At 35.5% G+C, this 15,129-nt stretch overlaps 1 protein-coding gene across 1 annotated transcript; it reads left to right on the top strand.

Moving 5' to 3' along the window:
- The first annotated feature begins 2,485 nt into the window (after nt 1–2,485).
- Nucleotides 2,486–14,893, top strand: LOC140172856 (E3 ubiquitin protein ligase RIE1-like). Its single transcript, XM_025845948.3, has 5 exons — nt 2,486–3,398; nt 8,365–8,484; nt 9,163–9,295; nt 9,388–9,546; nt 14,334–14,893. The coding sequence occupies exons 1-5, from the start codon at nt 2,884–2,886 to the stop codon at nt 14,493–14,495; spliced, it is 1,089 nt and encodes a 362-aa protein (XP_025701733.1). The 5' UTR covers nt 2,486–2,883; the 3' UTR covers nt 14,496–14,893.
- The last annotated feature ends 236 nt before the right edge of the window (nt 14,894–15,129 follow it).

Here is a 15,129-nt window from a genome sequence, read left to right as displayed (position 1 = left end):
CGAATGTGGTATAATCGTCTTACTGAGTATCTGGCCAAAAATGGATTCAAGAATGATGATATCTGTCCATGTGTTTTCATAAAGAAATCTGCATCTGAATTCATTATAATTGCTGTGTACGTTGACGATTTAAATATCATTGGGACTCTTGAAGAGATTCCAACAATTATAAAAACTCTAAAAGAAGAGTTTGAGATGAAAGATGTTGGAAGGACTAAGTTTTGTCTCGGCCTGCAGATTGAGCATATAAAAAGTGGGATCTTTCTTCATCAAACAACATACACAGAAAAGATCTTGAAGAGATTTTAGATGGATAAGTCACATCCATTAAGTACCCCCAATGATCGTAAGATCTTTGGATGTGGAGAAGGATCAATTCCGTCCTAAAGAAGAGAATGAAGATATCCTTGGTCATGAAGTACCATATCTTAGTGCCATTTGAGCGCTAATGTATCTTGCCAATAATACACGACTCGATATATCATTTGCTATGAATTTTCTAGCAAGATATAGTTCCTCTCCAACTAGAAGACAGTTGAGTGGAATCAAACAAATCTTTCGATATCTTCATGGAACGGTTGATATGTAATTGTTTTATCCCTATGGATCCAAGTCACAACTAGTTGGCTATGCAGATGTCAGATACTTGTCTGATCCACATAAAGGGAGATCTCAAATAGGATACCTGTTCACATATGGTGGAACAGCTATATCTTGGAGGTCCACGAAATAGACGATTGCTGCAACATCCTCTAATCATGCCGAAATACTAGCGATATATGAAGCTAGTCGCGAGTGTTTTTGGCTCAGGAGTTTGATCCAATATATTCTGTCATCATGTGGACTGATTGATCATAAGATAGCTCAAACTGTCTTGTTTGAAGATAATACAGCATTCATTGCTCAACTTAAAGGTGGATACATTAAAGGTGATAGAACAAAACATATTTCTCCCAAATTCTTCTTCACTCATGATCTTCAGAATCAAGGGACAATTGATGTCCAACAGATCTGCTCAAGTGATAATATGACAGATTTATTTACAAAGTCACTCCCAAAATCCTCCTTTGAAAAATTGGTACATGAGATTGTGATGCGCCGATTTCGAGACATTAAATGATGTCAGCAAGAGGGGGAGATTGTACTCTTTTTTCCTTGGTCAAGTTTTTTTCCCATTGGGTTTTTCTTGATAAGGTTTTTAATGAGGCATTCCCCATCACAAAGAATATTGTACTCTTTTTCCTTCACTAAAGTTTTTTCCCATTAGATTTTTTTCTTTAGTAAGGTTTTAACGAGGCATAATCATGAATGGTCATCCAGGTTTAAAAGTGTAAACATTTCACCTTTATAAATATTGAAATGTAATTGTACATTCGTACACTACAACAACACAATAACATATACACTTTCTCTTTCTTTACAGCAATAAAATCTTCTCTTTCTCTTTTATATTACTAATACTATTCTCTTTCTTATATACTTTATTTTAATATTATTAAATATATTAATTATATCTATATAGTAATTCTAGTAAATATTACTAAAATAGTTATCTAATTATATTCTATATTTTATATCTGTTACCTCTTCCTTATTTATTTATTTAGTTATTTTACAACAAAATATTCTATTTACATATATAGATAATTTAAAATATTTTTATTGATTTACATTGCATTATTTATCTTGTTTACAGTATAAATGAAATAAGTATATGTATAAATTATTTACAATATAAATAAAATATATATATTTATTTCGTTTATTTGTATATTATTTATTTATGGACCAATAAACTTATTTTATTAAGAGATAAAATTATTTTATTCCGTGTCTTGTATATTGCATTATATTTTAAATAATATAATTAAAAATATTTAAAAATATAAATATACATTAAAATTAATTATTCTTTCTTTTTTTTAATTTTAAGGATATTAATTATTCTATCTCCTTAATTTCAAACACATTAATTACATACATTTTTAAAATTTTCATAGTCAAATTCTAACCACTTATTAAAATTTAATGATTATAATTAATTTTTTTTATTTTTCATATAAAAATATTTTTCTCGTTAGATACTACCATATATATATATATATATATATATATATATATATTATATGATGGATAACAAAATAATTGGTATAAAATTATTTTAAATATTCTTCATTATATATTATTTATAAAACTTGAATTTAAGATCTCTTATTTAAATTATAAATTATTTAATATTTTAATTAATTCCACTTCAATTATTTTTTATACATTTAATAATAAAAAAAATCAATATACAGATCAGGGAGTATTAAATATTGATATCCAAGTATATGTTTTTTTGGTGATTAGTTATACTAGTATATGGGAATGTGATACAATGTATTTACTATTTTAATTGATAGTATATCTATATTTATTATTTTAACATAAATATAAATAAAATAACTAAAACTCTAAAAGGGTGATTATCTGTCCAATGTCCATATATACTGATAATAATCCACCACCGTTTCTTCCGGTTTCCTTTGACTCACCGAGTGAGCTGAAGTTCAAGATCTAACTTCTAAGCATTCCCAAAAGCCCAGCGCTTTCAACAACCGTTTCGACACTTACCAACCATTCAACGCCTCACTCACAAATCCTTTCTCCCCTATTCTCCTTTGTTCCTTTCCCCTCTTTCGGCACTTCTCCTCTCTGGAATTATAATTCAGTGACCTAGACGCACACACTACAAATTACTTTATCTTCAATTCCGCATGGAAAGTGATTTCCCCCACAGTTCCAATTTACGCTACTTCCGCTTCGCCTAAATATATAACAATTTCACTCCCATCTCTCCCTTTCAATTTGAATTATGCTATCCGTTTTCTCTCTCTAGCCATGTCATCACAGACAACCGCCACGGAGGCAGCGGAGCCCCAGGCGCCACTCCTCCGCTCCCGCCACGGGAACTCTGATGCCTCCGCCGCGTCTCGGGCTCCAACCCTCGCGCTTCTGCTGGGCCGAGCCACGGGCCGCCGTGGCCCGTCCATGCTGGTCCGCGAGACTGCAGCGCGGGAGCTGGAGGAGCGGCGGGCCGACTGGGGATACTCGAAGCCGGTCGTGGCGCTCGACATGTCGTGGAACATGGCCTTCGTAGTGGTCTCAGCGGTGATGCTTGCGTGCACCTTGGATGAGCGGCCGAACACGCCGATCCGCCTGTGGATCTTCGGGTACGGGCTGCAGTGCCTGCTGCACGTGGTGCTGGTGTGGCTCGAGTACCGGCGCCGGAACCAAAGGAATTCGCGGCGTCAGCGAAGGACGAGTGGCATAGAAAGCGAGGATGTTGATAGCTTTGAGGATGCCAACGATAGTGACGATGATGATGTTGGTGATGGAAACTCTTCTCCCTCCGGGTATGTTTAATTCGTTTGAATTTTATTTCACCGTTGAGGTTTGATTTTGACTTTTAGTAGCAATATTAAACTGATTTTTTTATTGATTGGAATTTTCTTTTATTAAGATGTTTGTGTGCTAGTTTTGATTCCGTAAATTGAGATGCAAGGACCTTTTGGGGGAACATGAAAAAGACATAAGCTTTGGAGAAATTAGAGCTTGTGTTGTATATGATGGTTCGGGAATGAGCTAGTGGAATCACGTTTTTGAGAATTTAGTTTATTTTGATGGTATTCTAATTCGTCATGGAAATGAGAGAGAACAGGGAAGGCACATGTTGGTATAGTACTTTAGTTGATTTGTTCACTTGCCAAGCTTTTCTACTGGTCAATCTAGTTAAATTTTGGGGTTACGATCAAGCTCATCAAGTAGGTATAATAAGTATGTTATGCTTTGGAATTAAGATAGCCAGATATGTAGTTCACGGGAATGACTTAGTGTGTATTTGAATTGAGGTTTGCACATGAGAGTTTGAATCAAAATCATTCAATTTTGATTTTGATGAAAAATAAGTGTTAACATTTTATTTTAGATGAAAAATAAATATTTGGATTACATTACTCAAAATTATTTTTAAATGAAAAATTACTGAAAATGACATAAATTTAAATAACTTTTTTATATTATCTTAACATTTTATTTTAGATATTTAAATAAATCTTGTTAATCAATTTATACGTCCTATTTGTTTTTGTCTTTTGAGATTCATTGTTATTCATTATTCTATTAGGGGAAAAAATATAAATTTTAGATATATATACATAAAGATGTCTCATCAAACATATTATATTATCTTTCTCTTAAATTTTATATATATACATGAGAATGTTAGTTTTGTAATTTTTCAGTACTCTGTTCTAGTACTTTATTACATAGTACTTTTTTATGTATTACTCTGAATACTCTTTTTAGTACTCGTTTGGGTTATAATTTTTCACTACTTATAATTCTATTATTATTATTTATAGTTAGTTTTTTTAATTTAATTTGCTCTTTCTAATGGATCAATAATTCATATTATAAAAGAAAATAATAATAAACATAGTATACAAGAACCACATCTATAAAATTGTACAAAGCTAAAATAAAATGTTCCATACAAAAAAGAAACAAATAACTGTAAATTGATAGAAGAAGAGGACTCATATACAAGAAACCATAAGAACTCCACAAAAAAGACAACAACATGCATGAGACATCAAAGCACTAAAAAAACAATAAAAAAAAGAAAAAAGGAACAACATTCATCATATAAACAAAAGAAATACAATAAAAAATAAGTAAAAATCAAGACATGAAAGAAAGCATGATAAAAAAATTTGAAATATTTACCTTAGTGACTGAAACAAATATGAGAGTTCTTGATGGAAAAAAATATTGGAACCACAGAGACCACGCAAAAACCAGATGTGAAGTAAGATTGTTCTTTATGCCTCTTTTTAAAGAAGGGAATGAAAGGCAAGATTGGTAGAAAGGAAATAAATTTTCTCAATTAATAGTTCAAAGGTAACAAGTAAGCAAAAGCCAAAACTTTTTGTTTCACGTGAACTTACAAAATAACAAAATAATATCTGTGTTCAGAGGAAAAAAAAAGTAGTCAAACAAAAAAATGAAGCGTTCGAGAAACTTGGACTTGCTTTTCTATGTTTTAAACACCAAACCAAACACACTTAGCAATACAGAGTACAGACACGTGTGATCAAGTGACTGGATAGGGACAAATGGATTTGCTGCAGGAGATAGTGTGACGTGATTAGTTTGGTTGATCAAGATTAGTTAGGGGGCCATGAATAGTGAATTGAACGGGTTTCAATGGAGGTGGGCAGAGTAAGTAATTTTCTATCATGATAATGTGGAGAAAAAAGTGGTGCATAGCAACCTTTCATTGGTTAGAGTCATTTATGAAAAATTTATTTAATATCTTGGTGTTTTAACCTATGAACGGCATCTATTTTTGTGAAATTTATCCTTTATTATTCATGGCTTCATAGTTTCTATGAATATTTGTGACTATTTGTTACGTATGTTTTTTTTAAGCCTACACCTAGTTGCATTTGATGAAAGTGAAGTTGGCAAAAATTCACCATACTTGTGATCTACCATAACACATGCATGTGATATGTCAGCCATCTTCTTATTTTTGTTCTATATGGTTTGGCGTGAGAAGATACATGTCAACACTAGCCACTAGCCACCTACACCAATTCAGGCAGGGTATGCAGCTGATGCCATTATATACATACTTTATGTAGAGCCCCATTTCATTAGCTTGTGTATGTTGTTGTTTAACAATGCCTTTTTGACGATGAGTACATGAGCAAATAAATCTATGAATAATGCCTAAATCTTACGGTAGGTAAGTGGGCAAACCCACCCACCCCGGCAAAGAATGAGAGGAAATAGAATAGAAAAGATGAACAGAAAAGAAATCTGTATGAAGTTTTGAATAAATGTAATTTGTTTGATGGAGTGCAAAGCAACCATGGCCTAAAATGCATTTGAAAATGCCAACTGTTTTGTTATTTTTTTTTTGTTCAATAAATAAGGATAAAGTTTTAGTAAAGAAGCATGTATACAACAACAGAAACAACAGCAGTAGCCTTGTCCTACGAGGTGGGGTCGACTACATGAATCAAACGACGCCATTGAGCTTTATCATATATCATGTCAATAGAAAGACTGTTTACATGTAGATCTTGTTTGACTACCTCATGGATGATCCTCTTAGATCTTCCTCTGCCTTTCACCTCTTATCCATCTTCCATCTCATCCACCCTCCTGACTGGTTGTTCTGTTGGTCTTCTTCTCACATGTTCGAATCACCTGAGATGCGATTCTACAATCTTTTCCAAAATAAATGCTACTCCAACTCCCTCTTTCTTATATCTTCATTCTTTATTCTATCCAATCAGGTATGATCACTCATCCATCTCAACATCTTCATCTCTGCTACACTTAACTTATGTTCGTACTTCTTTTTGGCCATCCAACACTCTGTATCATAAAGTATAGCTGGTCTGATAGCCGTGCGATAGAATTTACCTTTAAGTTTTAAAGATATTTTTTTGTCACATAAAAACCAGACGCACTCAGCCATTTTGACCAACCTGCTTGGATTCTATGATTTACATCCTGTTCAATCTCTCCATTATCCTGTATGATGCATCTAAGATACTTAAAACTCTTAACTTTCCGTAGGATGTTATCTCCAATCTTCATCTCTATATAAGGATTTTCCCTTCGCAAGCCAAATTTACATTCCATATATTCCGTCTTGCTCCGGCTTATGCACAACCCATACGCTTCTAGAGTTTTTCTCCATAATTCCAACTTCTTATTTAGGCCTTCCGTTGACTTTCCCATAAGGACGATATCATCGGCAAAAAGCATGCACCATGGTACAGGCTCTTGGATATGCTCTGTGAGTACTTCCAAGATTAATGTGAAAAGGTATGGACTTAAGGATGATCCCTGGTGTAATCCTATACCAATAGAAAATTTCTCTGTCACACCATCTTGAGTCTTCACACTAGTTGTACTCCCATCATACATGTCTTTAATTGCACGAATATATGTGATCCTTACTCTCTTCTTTTCTAAAACTTTCCATAAGACCTCTCTTGGCACCCTATCGTACGCTTTTTCCAAGTCAATAAACACCATATGTAGATCTTTTTTATTACTACGATACCTCTCTATCATCCTTCTTAGTAGGTATATCGCTTCAGTGTCAAGAAGCATGTATAGTATTGATAAAAAGGAACATGCAATTAATCCCCTTGGATTTATCCTATGTATACAGTTTATACCCCAAACATCCAACATCTGTAATTCAATCATCTCCCATAAAAATCCACTATTGTGTTTCACATGACCACTTGAAAATGTAAAATTTCCCCTTGAGAAAAACAATCTAAAGCACACGTGATGTCTTCCCCATTTTTCTTCATGGCAAAACTATGTTTGTAAAACTAGAAAGTAAACGCTGCCTTGCCTAAACGACAAACCAAACAGATCCATAGTTGTTTTATTACAAGATTGCAGCCTGATTGCATATTCGCAATAGACATTTGACAACCTCCTGATGAGGGTGTACTAATATACACTTATTGTCTTATTCATAATCTGCATGGTTTATAGGATTTGGGGTTTGCTAAGTACATTTATGCTGTGACGTAACTGTTGAAGCTGGAGCTGATATAGGAGTCCTTGCCAGTTGTTTTATTTTGTAGAGTAACTGAAGTGTGAAATGAAGTGTCATCCTTGTCTGTTTAAATTAACAGCAGCATATGATTGATTGAGAGGGGATCCATATGTTAATGGATTTTCACTGTTTTTGATCATGTGCAATGTTATTAATATATTTGGATTTTACAATGACTTTTGGTTTGTTTATTATTACTTACATATGATATATGATAGGATGAGTGTAATTATTGTCTGGTTGATCAAAGATAAATTTCTTCAATTTTAAATATAGGAGTGCAATACATTTTCAGTAGTTTCTTATGCAAACCATTGGAGCACGACATCAGAAAAGTTAGCTATTGTGATTGGAGTGTCCAAGACCTTATAAACCTCCCATCGGAATCCCATACTTGACTCAAGTCCCATACCCTGCAGTTGAATCCTAACATTTTCCCTCTTATATTAGGTTAATTAGTATTTGCATAGATTTCAGGTCTATGTTGTACCAGCATTAATTAATTGACATGTGATGGTAAAACTACTAACTATGCTGCAGAAGGATTTAACATGCTAGAGTAAACCTCCAAGGTTTCTTGGCATTGTGTAGACATGGCATTGATTGTATTACTGTAGTATTGGTTGTTGAATAAGAATCTGTCTTATTGATATTATCATTTACTTGTTTGGATTGCATTAGGTAATTAAGATTTTCAGATATTTTGTTTATCTTCAAAGCAGATTCACAAAACGATGTGAGTCGTTTAATACGGGGATTTCATTCCTTTGGTGGATAGTGGGCTTTTACTGGGTTGTCTCTGGTGGTGATATACTTCTGCAAGATGCCCCACGCTTATACTGGTGAGTCTTGTTTGGTAACTTTTTGAGTAAGAATAATATTTTTATGCTCGTTCTAATGTCTTGATATTCTATAATTTCTATCTACTAAAAATTCAATGGTTTGATATTCTCATATGATTAACATGTGGATTCACAGACATACAAGTGATAAATAAGATTTTTTTGTTTTTATTTTATGCTTAACACATTACTTCTATGTGCCAAGAGATATATTTTAATCTGAAATGCAGATAGAAGAACCTGGTTTTTATTAAAGATTTGTGGGAAAAATCCTTTGTGGTATATTAGGAATCAGTTATTCCTTTTGATATTGATTTGTGATTTTTAATATAGTCATTAAACCTTGACAAGTTAAACAAGGTCAAATGGATATTGTTCACTTCTCTGGAGGGATTTCTATTTTCTGCTGTGCATATCTTCAATTTGGTCCTCCATTTATTAAACTATCAATTATGGTTTGATGTGGGGCTTAAAAGGATGAAACTAATGACATGGCATTAACTACCGTTTACCTACCAATTTGATGCTGCTAATACAGGGAAGTTAATCAATTTCTGTTCCTTTGGAGGACTGAAAGGAACTTCTCCGTTAGTTCTTTCTATTTCATAGACTGCGTGATGAATTCTGCGTAGGTTGTTCATAATGATGTAAGGATATATTTGTTTTTGAATTTTACAGGTTGGCTGTTGTGTTTTTGGCATTTGACGTCTTCTTTGCTATCTTTTGTGTTGTTTTGGCATGCTTAATTGGCATTGCCCTCTGTTGTTGTTTGCCTTGCATCATTGCTATTCTCTATGCTGTTGCAGGACAGGTATGAACAAAATTCTTTGACACTGACTGGCAGAAAATTTTAAACTTGTGTGTGTTCTAATTTTTCTCATGGTCTTATTTTGGGAAACATAGGAAGGTGCGTCAGAGGCAGATCTCAGTATAATTCCAAAATACAGATTTGAAATTTTAAGCGATGAGGAAAAGCCTACTGGGGGAGCTGGAAGAATGGTTCCCATTGAAACCAGTAGTGGATATGTTGCAAACGAACGGACACTTTTGCCAGAGGATGCGGTATGTTTACTAAAACACTATTATTAATTCATATTTGTCTTGTGTAGTTCAGATTATGACTTGTGAAAAAGAAATGGAGGGTTCTATAAGTTTTTTTATGTTTATGAATATGCATAAAGATCTTTGCATAAGTGCTATGTTTTTATGTTAGTTTGATTACCTGAAAAGGAGAAAATCAATAAATTATGTCCTCATTTGAATGCTGACTTTGGAATTGCCAACATCATATAGTAGGTTCGAAATCTTATTTCATTTTGATTTTTTTGAGGGGAATATGTAGTTGTGTATTCCCCTTCAATGAATTTATTAAGAGTTTTGAGAGGAGAGAATTCAGAAAGACAGAAGTTTAAGAAATGTGTAATGTGTATTATGACTGAGTTTATGTAAGGTTCTCTGGTATCGCCAAAGGTAGAAGAGGATTCGGATAGAGAGTGTAGAAAAGCAGTAGTATGAATAGTCATGAATAACAAGAATAGAAGTACTGTGAGGAATCACTTGAGAGGAAGTATCAATGTGATAGTCCCAAACGAGTGAATGAGTATACTGAGTAAGGGTGTATGACTGTAACAGAAATGATGTTTGGCATTCGAGAGGCCAGTTCTCTCCACAATTCTCACTTTAGTCTTTTCCTACCTAAAACCAACGCTCCTCACTTCCTATTTATATCTCTCTCCTGTAACTAACTCCCTAAATTCACACAGCCTTTCTTATTCCTCTCCTCCTATATGTATATTTAAAAGGAGTAATTTCTCTATGTTGCCGCTGAACTTCTTGGCTGTCGGGGTTTGTCACAGTTTAGCACTGAGCTATGCTTAAATATAAGGATGTAAATAATCCTTTCTATCTATAGTTAGTTATGACAGCTATTAGGTAGTTAGTCTGTCCTATTCTAGCTGTCTCAGCGGTAATAACTAACAGCATCTAATATATTCTCTTTAGGCTTTACTATCACTTATATAACTCACTCTTATGGCCCCTGAAATTGGGCTCTCAACATCTCCAAAAATCTGTTACAAGTAGTTTATCACTTAAGCTCAAAAACTTTGCTTTAGACACTGCCTTCCATTACTCTCTCTCTCTCACAAAGAAGATTAAATTTCATGTGTTTTGTACTATTGTGCAAAAACGGAATGTGTGCTAACATAATAGCACTGAGATTATCACAATACACAACCAGCCTTGTAGCAGGAACACTAAAGACGGAATCCATATCAATTCTGTGGCGAGATCAACCATAGTCCTGTATTTTGCCTAGGTACTCAATCCTGCCACTGTCGTTTGCTTCCAGGATCACCACAAAATAATGTTTGGTCCTCAGTATACTCATGCACCAGATGCTGACCTCCTACCAATCACATTGTTGCCTAATCTGCATCGCAATACCTTCTTAAATTCAGATGTTTGAGATCTATCCCTGATCTAAGTGTAATGCCTGGACCTCAAGTGCCAACTAGGTATCTCAAAATCCTATTCACTTCCTATGGTTTTCCTGTGACAAGCTTTTTTCATACTAAAAAGATATCTTAGACCTAGTGACTGTCTCGTATTGTAAGGGACCCACAATAGACCCATATAGGGTGGGATCACTGCCATTATGAGACAATTTGAGGCTTGAAGCCATTAGTGTGGAAATATCCTTTGCCTTTTCCGTGTTGCTCCTTTGGATAGGTCGCCAAAATGTACTTCTGCCGGGACAGAAATAGTCAGCCATCTTGGAGTCTTTAAACTTCAATTCCCCAAAAGTAGTGTAGGGCATCTGAATCATTGAGTACAAAAATTGTTGTACAAAGTAGCAATGAGCCTTTGATTGTCAGAGGGAGAGGAGCCATTGATGATTATATATCATCCATGTACACTAGGATGCAAGTGACATGAGAGGGAGAGGTCAGATGTAGCACTATTGAACCCCAAATTCCTTCGAGAAGCTTTGAGTGTCTCAAACTATGCCTAAGGAGCCTATTTTAACCCAGAAAAGTTCATTTAGAGAAGTGTAAAGCAAATTCATTTATTTTTTTACTTTTTATGTTTTAGAAAAGCGAAGCAAACACAACCAAAGACCTTAAACTGTGAGTAATCCAGCTTCTTGTTAAACAATCACGCAGGAGAGGGGCATTGTCGTGTGCAGGGTGGCCGTCTATTTATTGTGTGTGCTAGTAATGGCCACAGGCTCATCGTAAAATGGTAGAGGCTTTAGGGCATGTACTAGCTAAGTGAAGGTAGTTTGTTACATACCTTGGAGTTGTAACAGAGGAAGGAGAACCTTCTTAGGGTTCCATTACTAAGAGAGGGAAATATACCTATGACATATAGCTAGAGCAGAAGGGAAAAGAGAGTGAAAGAGACTAAGGAGGAGCCTATTGACGTAACAGAATTACCACATGGCGAGGATAGTGGGAAACGTGTAAGATCCAATCATTCTGATAGTGATGAGATATGAAAGAGGAGATATAAAACTCCGATTGGTTAGTAAATACATAAAAGACAATATTTTTTACTTGTTTGGTAAGTAAGTACATAAAAGAACATACAAATATGTCATATCAATATGACAATATTACCCTTATGCAAACCACCACCACCACTTCATCACTACCATCTCAACCCAAATCACCACCGTTAAAAACTCTTAGCCTAATCTCAAATTCACTCAAACAAATTAAAACAACACAAATCATTCTAAAAAACATTAATCAATAAATTAATAAAAATATATAAATATATTTTTATTATTTTTAAAGAAAAAGAAAACCAGAACTAGAGGGAGCAGCGACAGGGAAGAAAGGAGGAGGTGGAGGAAGACGACATCAGGAAGAGAGGAAGAGGTGGAGGAAGATGACATCAGGAAGAGTAGCTAAGCTAGAGGAAGATGACATCAGGAGGCAGTTGCGGAGGCTCAGCCAGATCGAGAGAGGGAGAGGGAGGCACAACACATCTGGAAGGTTGGAGTGAAGGCAGATCAAGAAAGGGAAGGCAACATATCTGGAAGGCGAAGGCAGACTAAGGTGAAAAGAAGAGAGGAGGTGAAGATGGAGTAAAGGCAGCAATGACGAAGGCGAAGAGGAGTGGTGACAGTATAGGCATAAGGGAGAGAGGGAGGAGGTGGGAGTGAGGGAGAAGGGAGAAGAACAAACTGGAAATATAGGGACAAATGTGGAAGGACACTGAAACATGTATTTTGTATGCATTGTGTGTTAGCATGTCTATAAAAGTTGTCTCAGCAAACAAACAGTGGACATGTGCCACAGTGTCCATGACTCTGCCAAACATGGATACTATCGAACACTACCTAAGGATTTTAGTGTGGATGAAGGAGGGGCTAAAACTGGGAGTGGGGGTAACTGAGCTGAAGCTGCTGGGGCTAAAACTAGTGTGACGGTGGGCCATAAAGCTCATGGGGTATGGAAATTGTCTAATGAGGAATGGGTTGAGATGCAGAAGAAAAGGTTGTGCTTTAGCTGCAGTGACAAATGGGGCCCATAATGCACTTGCCAACTCAAGACACCATCATGTTTTTGTTGTTGGGAGAAGGAGAGGAGAGGCAATTGGAGGAGGAAGAGGAAGACTTGGGACCTGTGTTAAAGGAGGTGGATGTTAAAGAAATGATGCTTCACTTTTCCTCTTACAGTATTGACGATTAACCACAATTTGGGGCAGGAGGTACTAGTTCTAGTAGATTCAGGGGATGAAGCTAACTTCATTCCCACAAGGTAGCAAAGAAGTTTTATCTTACCATGAGAATGTTAAGACTTTTTAGAGTGGAATTAAGGCATGGTTCCATAGAGAAAGGGGTAGGCAGATGTGAAGATGTGGTGGTGATGGTGCAGGGAATCCCAACCCAACAATTTTTTTTGTTGAGTTAGTGGAGGTTGGAACTATTTCAACATGCTGGTTGGGTGGCAAGTTTGGGGAAATATGAAGGGGAACATACATAGATGGCTCTTAAGTGATGGAGGGAAGGAGTTTTCATTGGAACGGAGATCCCACCTAGAGTAGGAGTAAGGCTATGTGGAAAGCAGCTCTGAGTGCCCTTAAAATCCAAGAGAGCTATCTTATAACATCATTTCAGATTCAAGTTCTCGATGATGAAGCCCTGATTCTGTCGCATTAAGTGCAGCAGCTACTGCAGCTATTGGATGACTTATTCCAAGTCCCAGAAGGACTCCTTCCAACCCATGAGCATGGCCATGCTATTGTTCTTGAAGAGGGTGTCAATATTCCTCGAATTTGGCCATATAGGTAACCCCTGCCATCCGAAAAAATGAGATAGAAAAGATAGTTGATGAGATGCTAAAATCTGTGTTATAAGGGCTAGTACAAGTCCTTTTTAGACCTGTTATTTTAGTTAAAGAAAAATGATTGTAGATGGAGGTTCAGTTGATGATAGGGCTTTGAACAAAATCACAATATTGGAGTTTCTAATTCTGGTTATTTGTGAATTGTTGGATTAGATTGGTGGGGCTCAAATTTTCTCCAACCTAGATTTAAAATCTGGATATCATCATATTTGAATGAACGAAGAACACACTCCCAAGACGAAATTTCGGACTCATGAGGGGCAGTATTAATTCTGAGCCCTGATGAACATGGTGCTAAGAGGAACTTTGTTGAAGATGTTGGCCTGAACTCTTCGATTTTTACGTTTACCATACCATAAATTGTCTCTCTGGAAAAAAGAAAAATCGCTTAACATAGAATTGAGCATTTCATTCATCAATATAAAAACACATAGTCTGCTAGGTTTAACACTATTTTCAGTTGAGTTTATTTATGCTTGTTTTGTTTCCCAGGAATGTTGCATATGCCTTTGTCCTTACGAGGATGGAACAGAGCTCCATGCTCTTCCGTGCAATCATCATTTTCATTCTTTATGCATAGTGAAATGGCTAAAGATGAATGCAACTTGTCCTCTTTGCAAGTACAATATTCTCAAAGGAAATGAACAAGTGTGATGAAAAGTAAAAGCCCTACTCAGTGTTTCCACGGCTGTTGTCTATATGTATACATAATTGCCGGAGAAGAAATCGTTGACCTCCCCCGTTGCGCGGCTGTGATCATTGTTCTGGTGTAATGGTTCTATAAAGGTTTTTGAAAGCACAGCAATGTAGGGCATTTATATATGTATAAGCTAGCAAATTTGGTGAATCTAGTGTCATCTGTTAGGTCATTTGAAAGTTGTCCTCTGTCTAATTTGTTCGTATGGGAGCAATGGAAATGAGGCGGTACTTTGAAGTTATCCTTAGTGTATCTTGTGGAAGGTTGGTTAGTTTTCTGGCAAAAGAATCCTTCATTTGCTACAGGTTGTGAATAACGTCTTCACTGCATTAAGAAATTAAGTTATTTTATCTTATTGAAGTTTTTATCATCAATGCATGGGATGGTCTATTTTTTTTAATTAAAAGAAGAGTACATGAAGGTTTAACATATCCATATAGAAACGCAAGGGAAAGACAACGTATATGAAAGTGACATTATTCAAATAAGAGTGGTTTATCACTTTCTTAAGTAGGCAAAAAAAATTTATACCAACAAAATATTGTTTTTGCCAACTCCCAACCAAGATACGCATACATACGCTAAAAATAC

The sequence above is a fragment of the Arachis hypogaea genome, chromosome 5 (assembly GCF_003086295.3).
Source record: "Arachis hypogaea cultivar Tifrunner chromosome 5, arahy.Tifrunner.gnm2.J5K5, whole genome shotgun sequence".
Classification (NCBI taxonomy): domain Eukaryota; kingdom Viridiplantae; phylum Streptophyta; class Magnoliopsida; order Fabales; family Fabaceae; genus Arachis; species Arachis hypogaea.
The sequence above is the reverse complement of the archived record's forward strand: the minus strand, read 5'-3'. Positions and strand labels throughout refer to the sequence as shown.

What these genes read in the sequence shown, in the direction of transcription:
- LOC140172856 (XM_025845948.3), top strand. Translation starts at nt 2,884, where the DNA reads ATGTCATCACAGACAACCGCCACGGAGGCAGCGGAGCCCCAGGCGCCA. An exon ending in GGAAACTCTTCTCCCTCCGG is followed by an intron (nt 3,399 to 8,364) that starts GTATGTTTAATT and finishes TCTTCAAAGCAG; the next exon opens with ATTCACAAAACGATGTGAGT. An exon ending in GATGCCCCACGCTTATACTG is followed by an intron (nt 8,485 to 9,162) that starts GTGAGTCTTGTT and finishes TGAATTTTACAG; the next exon opens with GTTGGCTGTTGTGTTTTTGG.